Raw genomic sequence first — 9,665 nt, forward strand, 5'->3', positions numbered from 1 at the left:
CCAATAAGCTTGGCTAGATTTGATTTGGATATTTAATGTCATTGCATTTATTTTTTCTTCTTCAAAATGGAAAAAAATGGACTAACGATCCCAGGTCTTCAAACTGATTTTATTTAAAAAAAATAAAAAATAAAAAAATAACTTCTTGCTGAAGATACCTAGAGCTAGGCTTTCAGTGTCTCTTCTCCCAAGAGGTAACAAAAGGAGCTGGCAATGCAGCAGCTCAGGAAGGCAGAAGCCTTCATGTTTTTCCAAGGTGGTGAACTATGCCTCCTCCCCAGAGAAAAACCTAACCCCAGGTCTTAGTGGCAAGAACTCCCTGTAGCTAATCAGAAAGGACTATATGTAGGAGTCCAAATGTAACCACTTAGCATTTGAGGGTTTTGTTATTTCTTGTGGTGCCAGGGATGGAACTCAGGGCTTCATGTACTCTAGACAAATGCTCCACTGAGCTCCACACCCAGCTCTCACTCAGCTTCTTTAGTGGAGAATAAAGCTAGACCCCTTTGGATCTTAGGATAATAGGACAGATCTGATTATGCCTGCATCTGAGTGAGGTATGGGAAAACAGAGGCTGGGGGTAGGAGGGTAGAGCAGGAAAGGGCCATAACTTCACTTTATTTGTACTTCCTCTTACACAAAACCATCAAAACAGGAATAGAGAAGGCAGGGAAGAGCTGAAAATTTGTTTAATCCACATGTTCTCAGGGCTATTCCACGAAGCTCTTGAAGCTGAATGCTTGTTGATGTAACTTCAGATCCAGCACTACTAATTTCACACACCCTGGTCTGACGTCTTCACAGATTGGTGACTTGGGCTCTGCAATTTTTAATCCCTTGCCCACCTTGATATAAAGTAGGTAAACAAATGGAAATGCTCCTCTGATGGACAAAGAATTCGTAGATGTACTGCACCCACAGATGTACGGCACCTTCTGTGCTATAGGAGAACCCAGAGCTGCTTCCAAGGCTCTAGACTCTTGCACACAGGGCTAGAGGCCAATAGTATATGAGCGACCTGTGGGGTTGTGAATAGCAGAACAGACTGGTGCTGTCACAGCCCACTCATACCACACCTTCTTGGAATTGCTGCATCTCCAGAAACGCACACAGATGGTCTGGCCTTCACGCACCGTAATGGGCTGCTGTAAGAAGAAAGAAAAGAAGGTTCAGGGTAGAGCTAATGAATTTTAAGTGGCAATGTATCAGGGTAGGTGTGGTAAATGACACAGTAAGCCATTCCAATCCTCATAAAACTTATTTGAAATCTATCAGAATACAGAACAATTGAACATTGAATAAACAATTACCGGTGGAGATATTGAATAAATAAAGGTTGGATGAGTGCTGTGAATGTGTACAGGGTGCCAGAAAGCATCTATGAAAGAATGCTACTGGGCACAGTGGTATACAATGTACACCTGTAAGGCTCAGAAGGCTGAGATAGGATAGCAAGTTCAAGGCCAGCCTGGGCAATTTAGTGAGACTCTGTCTAAAAATAAAAAGGGCAGGGGACATAGCTCAGCAATAGAGTGCCCCTGGGTTCAATCCCCAGTACTTAAAAAAAAAAAAAAAAAAAGGTGGGGGGTGGTGATAACCTAGGAGGCCAGGGAGTTTTATCTGACACATGAAATATTCAAGTAGATCTGAAAGATGGGTGAAAAGATGAGCAAGGCAAAGAAAAGAGATGTGAAAACCTGAGGCAGGAAAGAAGGAATATTAGAGAAATAAACAAAAAAAGGTACATAGGGCTGAGGCAGTGGGAGCCAGGGAACAGCAGCTGAAAAGGTAGCCAAAAACTAAATCATACCAACTCTTACAAGCAGTTTCAGATTCTGACCTTTATCCTATAGGGCAGTAAAAAGGCATTTAAGTGTTTTAAACAGGAGAACAATAAAATCAGATTTGAGTTTTTAAAACATGACTCTTGCTTTAAGGTAGAGAATAAAAGAGAAGCCAGAGTAGATGCGGGAAGGCCAGGTTGAAGGGTACTGCAGATAACCCTATGAGGACCTACGAGGACCAGAACAACACAACATAGGTCATAGCAAATATCATCCTGAGAAAAGGAAAGAAGCAAGCACCAATGGCAGAAATTACTCCTTAACCTAGTCTCCCCCCTCCCCCAATGCCTCCCAGGACTGGGAATTAAACCTAGCGAACTCTACCACTGAGTTAATATCCCCAGCCTTCCAGCCTCTTTTTTTTTTTTTTTAAAGAGGGTTTCACTAAGATGCTAAGACTGTCTTGAACTTGCAGTCCTCCAGCCTCAGCACCCCGAGTTACTAGGATTACAGGTATGCCCCACTATACGTGGCCCTACAAAGTTTTAACAGCAATTCCTACCTTAATGGGGAATAGGATGGGAAACCATGAGAACATCCCAGGAGAGTGAGTCTCTGGACGAATACCTGTGCCAACAAAATAAAGAAAACAATTGATATATACATGACTATGCCTTTTGCTGAAGTTGAAAAGTGTCTCTTCTATGATCATGGAAACAAGTAATCAAAGATTTCCACTGACTCTGGGGCTTACTATGAATCTAAATGAGACATGTAGGGCTGGGGATGTGGCTCAAACGGTAGCGCGCTCGCCTGGCATGCGTGCGGCCCGGGTTCGATCCTCAGCACCACATACAAAGAAAGATGTTGTGTCCGCCGAAAATTAAAAAATAAATATTAAAAAATTCTCTCTCTCTCACTCTAAAAAAAAAGAGACATGTACACAAACTCCCCAGACAGCACAACCTAATACCCTAGTCCCCAGACACTCACTCAGAGTGATGTCCTGATAAAGCACAGTCTCAAAGTAGCCTGCAAACCCATGTAGCACAGTGTTCACTTCCACAGGAAACTCCAAGGTACAGTAACGGTTGTTGTCAATCATAGGATCTGATAGGAAAGATTATGGGGGTGATGAGGAGTCAGAAGTCCTGGAAAACTTGGACTAAAGCATGAGAAGACCCAGAAGGGAAACCTAGATAGGGCAGACTTAAGAGAGCAAGTGGAGAAAGCAGGAGGGTGGGTGAGCTAACCATGCAGGAACCTACCTCTGTTGGGATGGCTGAAGGTGAAACAGGGCTGGGGCGCAGACAGCTGGTGAAAGTTGTGCAGCCGTACCACATAAGGCATCTCAAACTGGGCCTGTCCCAAGTGAGAGAGAGAAAGCAAGAGCTGGAGAAGACAAGAGACCCCTACTTCCCTGGGGAAAAAGGCTAAAGACCCAGGGACACAGAAAAAGATAAGTTTTACTTCAACCACTTTCCTCCATCCCCAACTTCTCTTTCATCACTTCATCTTTTCCATTGGAAGAAAACAGTACTAAAGAGTATCACTTCCTTCCAGAAGAGAATAGTTTTTTACCTCGGGGTCACGGTCCTTTTCCCGACAGGCTCGGACTTCATTGTACAGCTTGGAGGAGGAGATGGGAGCCAAAAAAGAGGTGTACTCCCCAGGGATGCTCACACCATCATCTGCACAGCAGGAAGGTCAAAGTAGGTAAATGGTATATATCTACACTAATCAAAGGTTCAAACTTCCCACATCAAAACTCATAGAAGGGTGCCATTGCCATGACAGGAAGACAGCTTGATACTGTCACATTCACAGACTGGCCTATTCCTAACTTATCATCATGAGGGATTCTATTTCTAGGTTAATTCATAGAGTCACAGATTAAAACTGAAGAAACCTAAGATACAGTCATGCATTAATAACAAGTTCTGAGATGTACTACTGGGTGATTTTTGTCATTGTGTGAATGTGATAGAGCGTACTTACACAAACTAAGATGGCTATGAAATCACTAGGTGACATAATCTTATGAGACTACCTCATCTATGCAATCCTTGTTGATGGAAACATTATGTGATACATGACTATATTCTTAGGTTGTGGTTGTGAACTTTTGGGGAGTCACAAAGTTCCACAAAAATTCCTGATGATGGGCTGAGGTAGAGTGCTTGCCTCACATGCACGAGGACCTGGGTTCAATCCCCAGCACCACAAAAACAAACAACAACAACAACAAAAAAAATTCCTGATGAAATCAAGCCCAATGTACATATTATACCATATCTCAAAGGAGTCCATTGACCTCAGGTAAAGAATCTCTACTCTATAGTCTACTACTCTTATTTTACAAATCTCTCAGAGAGATGACTTTATTTGCTAAGGGCACATAGGCAGTGAGTAGTAGCTCACTCATATGGATCAAATCATGATTTGATCCAAGTCCAACCACCTTCCCCTAAATTCTGCAATGTTCTCCAGGTTGCTGCCCCACCCACCATCAAACACCTCATACAACCCAATTTGGAGGCACCTTTCAGAAAGTGCTGTGCTCCATCCAGGCACTCAGGTGACAGTTCATTGTCAGCAAAGGAACCCAGAAGCTCACTGACAATGATGTCTGCTTTCTCTGGAGCCACCCATTCCCGCATGTCTGATGAGACTACTGTCACTTGGCTTCCCCATTCTTCAAACTGCCAGTTCTCTAGCCTGAAACAAGAGATGATGCCAGTGATGATAGTTCTTACGGAAACCTGCCAACAGGAACAAACTTCCCAGCAAGCAGGATGCTACTCACGTCACCACAGCATTTGGGTTCTTCTCCACAGCGTACAGCTTTATCCGCCGGTCAGCCTGCTTGGCTGCCCGCAGGGAAGCATTCACCAGGGGACCCCGGCCTGCTCCCAGCACCATTAGAACCCTAAGAAAGGAGAAGAGTCAAGCAGATTTGGCATATAGAGAAAAGGCGCGAAAGAACCTGGGACTGCAGGGAGAACACTCACTGGACGTTGGTATCCTTCTCCTCTTCCGGTACTCGGTCTAGCAGACATTTATAGATGGCCTGGGAGAAGAAGAGAAGACCTCATGGCTATAATCCCATCCTCACCGAGGTCATCCAGGCCCTGTGCTTTCCAACCTGGGCCCACACTGTACCTGCTGGTACTGGGAGTATTTGATAGGATCCTTTTCAAATACTTCATATGTCTGAGATTCTAGATTATCCATTAGTGGCTGACAAATGAGAGGAAAAAGACAAAGTAAGTTAGCCAGTTTCTAGCAAGATGATGCACCCAAACATCAAAAACTTCCCACTGTCTCATGAGTTTTGGTAGGATTTGGAGGTATCTAGTATTAAGATATTTTCTATCCCACCACCTGCCTGTCAATGCATCCCAAACCCACCTGGAGTGGGGACTGCAGATAGTCTTCATAGCCCTTGGCAAAGAGTTCATAGGCATTGGGTGGAGGGCGGTTCTGGCTTAAGTATTCCAAGTACTGGAGGTAAGAGCAAAACTCCTTCTCTGAGTGGTGGTTGGTGCCTGTGATGATGAACTGCACCTCCAACTATGAGAGAAGTCAGATCATTAGATACAGCCATCAAACCAAGATTCTGGGATATTGTGGTTTATGGCCAAAGAGCCCTATTATGAAATAAGGACAGACCAACAGTTCTCAAATATCTGCCCTAATACCAACAAAAGAAGCAAAATCATCAATAAAATTACAAAGCCATTTTATAGTATATTAAGTATCATACTGGCTCAAAGGGCCACATGGATCCTTGCTGTGTAACTTCCTAAATGAAAATTTCTGCAAAGTTCTCATGAGGTCTTGCTCCTTTTGAAAAGTTTCTGGGGTTCTTACTGACATTTGTCCTTTTTTTTTTTTCTTAACTGAAATTATTCTCCAGAAACCAGAGAAGAAAACAGCCCCATAGGGGTTGGGGGAGAGGGAAAGCAGCTTACATATATAGTCAAGCTAGACCACCTCTAGATCTGTTTCACCCACCTTGAGGAGCCGGAATATCAACCTCTGGTGCACCTTAGAAAGAACAGGAAATCCCTTCTTGTTGGTCAGGAAAATGCTAGTAGGGAGAATGGCTGCTTTGATGGGCTCCCCAAGCCAACGATCAATGACATGATTAGAGGGCAGGTCAGCCCCAATTTCAAGAGCTACACAAGGGAAGAAAGAGACCTATCAACCACTGCCAGTCAAAAGCCTTTCCTTGCTCCTTTGTACAGGATTTGTTTCCTTTTCACAAGTACAAGGCAGATTGAGGCACAGGGAAAGTAATCAAAATGCTCAGTATACATGATAATGTTGACTTTTATTCTCAGGAGGTCATACCATCCCAGGATCCTTATGGACTTACCTACTGCAATCCTCTTGCTATAGTCACATAAAGTCCGGAAGTTGTGCCACCTGTCCAGAATCAAATACAGAAAAATACTATCAAATGCATATGGCCTACCGATCACCATAGCTCAAGGAGAACTCTTATTAGTTCCACCCCGTACTTCCTCTCATCCTGTACTTTGCCCTGATACAGCAGCAAAGGAGACATACCACATCCAAGTCTTCTCCTCTCCACTGTACTCTTCTGTGTGTGTAGTTGGTGCATTCTCAATTATATCATCTCTCAGGTCCTCTGGTGCCACCAAGGGTACCCGCATCCAGAACTGCACATGAACAGGTAGCCTTTTAGAACTTTGTTTTGAATTAATCATGTCCAGAAAGTTTCCCCCAATTAAAAAGATTCAGATTGCAAATTAATCCCCTTGTAAGCCTTTCCCAATTTATGATTATGTCTGTATCTTGTACATATATTAAAATATTTAGTTGTAGATGGACACAATACCTTTATTTTGGTTAGTTTTTTTTTTTAATGTGGTGCTGGGGATCAAACCCAATGCCTTGTGCATGCTAGGCAAGCGTTCTACCTCTGTGCCACAACTCCAGCCTGTATCTTGTACATATTCTTTTTTTTTTTCTTTAATATTTTTTAGCTGTTGATAGACTTTTATTTATTTATTTTATATGTGGTGCTGAGAATCGAACCCAGTGCCTCACACTTGCTAGGCAAGTGCGCTACCACTGAGCCACAGCCCCCGTATTCTTATATGTACAAAAATCTGCCTTGTCTTTTATTTATGGAAATGATTAACTATAGGCTTCTATATCATTTTAAGGACTGGAGATCAAATCTAGGGCCTTGCAAATGCTAGGCAAGCAGCTGACCACTAAGCTACACCCCCGGCCCTATATATTCTTTGATAGGGGTTAGGGAGAGCAACTGACATTTCAAATCTGCCCAGTACACCACTGAACAGCTGGGCACTGGAAGGTACTTAGTACAGCCTGACTGGCATGATATGCAGCAAGAAAAGAGCCCCACAGCCATACCATGGAGGAATGGTGGCCAGTGTGGATGTGGTTGGTCAAAACTCTGGCCAGGTTTGTATTATCTTCCTGATTAAGGGGCAGCAGGAAAGCTGGAAGACCCAGATATGCCCCAAAATTCAGCTCCTGTAACATAGCCTAGAATGGAGATCAAGAGTAAAAGGTTAAGAGATAACAACCAAATAGTTTTTATTGTACTGTATCTGTTGATTTACCTTGATATGCCAGGCTATGGGGTGAGGGATTACTCTCCCTTCCCAGCTTCATGAGAGACCTACTAATCTTTAGAAAGATTCTGTGGAGAGTTCAAAAGTCTTACCGCCTCAGAGTTCCTGCGGATCTTCTCCACTTTGGAGTCTGGATGAATCCATGGGGAAAGCTTTCCCACAATTAGCGTATTCCAGTCTGCACTCCCCCATCCAAGAAAGACAAAGACTAAATAAGGTTCAGCACTTTTTCAATTTCTAGTTCTTAGCAGGGAACAGAGTAGAGATGAGAGACTTTTGCTATCATAGATATGGGATAGCCTGATGCAGAATAGGGAACTAAGGCTTTTAGCAAGCAGACAAGGAGAAAACAAGAGTTCTCTATATCCCAGGACTAACCAATATATCCAAGTCAGAAAAGGAAGAGTCTGAGGGCCCTGATAAAGCATAAGTTGTCACTGCCTCTAATAATTAAAGGACACAGGGGATGGTCCCTACCCCTTCCTGACAGCAGTAGGTCTGATCGTGTCTGGGGGCCAGGCCGATTCTTAGCAGGTTCCTGAGTGAACTCCCTCTTGAAACGCGGGTGGAAGACAGGCATGCAGAGGAAATCAAACCTACAACCACGACAGACCCAGAATCATCATGTAATGTGAACAGCAGTGCCCAGAGATCCAAGTAACTGGGTTTAGACTATCATGCTTTTGCACAGCCTTTGCAGCTGCCATCATTCACCCCTCTGGGTTGCTGAGTTCAGCCCACCTTGGGGCTGCATTGTGCCTCAACTTTTCCAGAAACACAAACAAGGAAAAGATGAATAAGAAGAAAAGATGGAAATCTACGCAAAGCAGCATTCTTTCTTTCCTGATGTCACTGGCCTTCCAGGACTATCACGTTCAGATTTGCCCCAGTACTGCCCATGCCTCCCCACTAAAGATTAACCTCTTCTCTCCCTTACCCCTAACACTTCCTCCCACTCCCAAACAATAATCTCAACCTCCCTAGATTGACTGTGCGCCCTTTTTGAGTTTCCCCAACAACTCCCCCGACTTTTGAATTCAGTGACCCTCCACCCCATAAGTTTCTTTCCTCGCGTTCCTGGGGTCGAGGATTCTCCCCTCAAGTAGTAATGGTTTCTCATGCCCTCATCCCCGATAGAGTCTGCCCTCCTCAGTCCCCGAGTTCGGACCCCGCATTCCACTCGGAGGTCCGGCCCTCACCCCTGCTTGGCCACAGCCCCCAATGTGTCAGCTATTTCGGGGACGCAATTCAGGTCCCTCCCGCTGGACACGCGGCTCCCACCAGCACCACCGACCGCCATCGCCGCCATCTTTTCCCTCGCGCTGTCCACGCCGGGATTCCTTGATACTAGTAGCCAATCACAAAGCGGAAAAAGGTCCCCAGGAGGCGGGACGAGTCGCCTTAACAACCAGAGCGTCGTCCACGGCTCCCGAGCAGGAGGCGGAGGGGTGAAGGGGACGGCTCCTCCCGCCAATCCGCGGGCTGCACAGTGACGTGCGGCGTGGCTCCCGTAGATCCACCAATCTCAGCTTCTCGTCGGTGACGAGCTCCAATCTCCCAGAATGCCTCATGTATCCGTAGAACCCCACTATGAGACTACACGTCCCATGAAACCCTGCAGTGTAAGCTTGAAGTGTCATCACTGAGCCTAGCGCGATTGTCTCGGGGCCAGTGGCGCAATGGATAACGCGTCTGACTACGGATCAGAAGATTCCAGGTTCGACTCCTGGCTGGCTCGTTGGGACTGGTACTCCTTTATTGCAACCCTATGCACCCGTTCTTTCTCTTTTATCATTCTTTCATTATCTTCTTACGCTCTGATTTTCATGTCTCAAATTGGTGAGCTCTCCCTGGCACTTCTTTCAAAGGTGTTTCTTGTATCATTACTTAAGTCCATCTGAACACAGAAAACGAGTTTAGTGGCTGGAACAATTAAATTAGAATTTGCACCTTTAATGTGCTTCATTTTAAAACAGACTGCGGTAAATTAGCCACTAATTCCTAGTGATTCTCTGTCTCGAACACAAGATGTAAATAAATACCTAAACACACAACACACACACACACACACACACTTACACTTCAAGATAAAGAAAGGGAATCCATGGCAAAGGATTACAGTGCACAAGATTTGTGGAACTACCTGGAGGGGACTCGGGTTTTTTTCCATGTGAATAGCTGCTAGAGACACAGAAAAGGAGGAAAAGAATGAAGCTAGGAAAGACCTAGAGAGGATAATGGAGCA

General features: G+C 44.7%; 1 protein-coding gene and 1 non-coding gene across 3 annotated transcripts; one reads left to right on the forward strand and one right to left on the reverse strand.

Moving 5' to 3' along the window:
* Positions 1 to 581: 581 nt before the first annotated feature.
* Positions 582 to 8,748, reverse strand: Prmt5 (protein arginine methyltransferase 5). Of its 2 annotated transcripts, XM_027920107.2 has the most exons (17): positions 8,620 to 8,748; positions 7,898 to 8,016; positions 7,513 to 7,598; positions 7,197 to 7,331; positions 6,360 to 6,472; positions 6,166 to 6,215; positions 5,802 to 5,965; positions 5,196 to 5,357; positions 4,947 to 5,024; positions 4,796 to 4,854; positions 4,591 to 4,713; positions 4,327 to 4,502; positions 3,366 to 3,475; positions 3,053 to 3,146; positions 2,778 to 2,894; positions 2,347 to 2,411; positions 582 to 1,145 (listed from the first exon to the last, which is right to left on the reverse strand). In XM_027920107.2, exons 1-17 carry the CDS (start codon positions 8,727 to 8,729, stop codon positions 993 to 995), a joined length of 1,914 nt encoding a protein of 637 aa, XP_027775908.1. In that variant the 5' UTR covers positions 8,730 to 8,748; the 3' UTR covers positions 582 to 992. The 2 variants fall into 2 exon arrangements, with proteins under 2 accessions (XP_027775908.1, XP_071463853.1); XM_071607752.1 differs by lacking the exon at positions 7,898 to 8,016 and having other exon boundaries at positions 8,620 to 8,698.
* Positions 8,749 to 9,085: 337 nt separating this feature from the next.
* Positions 9,086 to 9,158, forward strand: Trnar-acg (transfer RNA arginine (anticodon ACG)). Its single transcript has one exon. It is a non-coding gene; the product is annotated as a tRNA-Arg (tRNA).
* The last annotated feature ends 507 nt before the right edge of the window (positions 9,159 to 9,665 follow it).

This window comes from Marmota flaviventris, chromosome 2 (assembly GCF_047511675.1).
Source record: "Marmota flaviventris isolate mMarFla1 chromosome 2, mMarFla1.hap1, whole genome shotgun sequence".
Lineage (NCBI taxonomy): Eukaryota > Metazoa > Chordata > Mammalia > Rodentia > Sciuridae > Marmota > Marmota flaviventris.

Coding starts and splice junctions, on each gene's coding strand:
- Prmt5 (XM_027920107.2), bottom strand. CDS start 8,729: ATGGCGGCGATGGCGGTCGGTGGTGCTGGTGGGAGCCGCGTGTCCAGC. Junction 4,855..4,946: donor AATACTCCCAGTACCAGCAG/GTACAGTGTGGG, acceptor TTCTTCTCCCAG/GCCATCTATAAATGTCTGCT. Junction 4,714..4,795: donor GAGAAGGATACCAACGTCCA/GTGAGTGTTCTC, acceptor CTCCTTTCTTAG/GGTTCTAATGGTGCTGGGAG.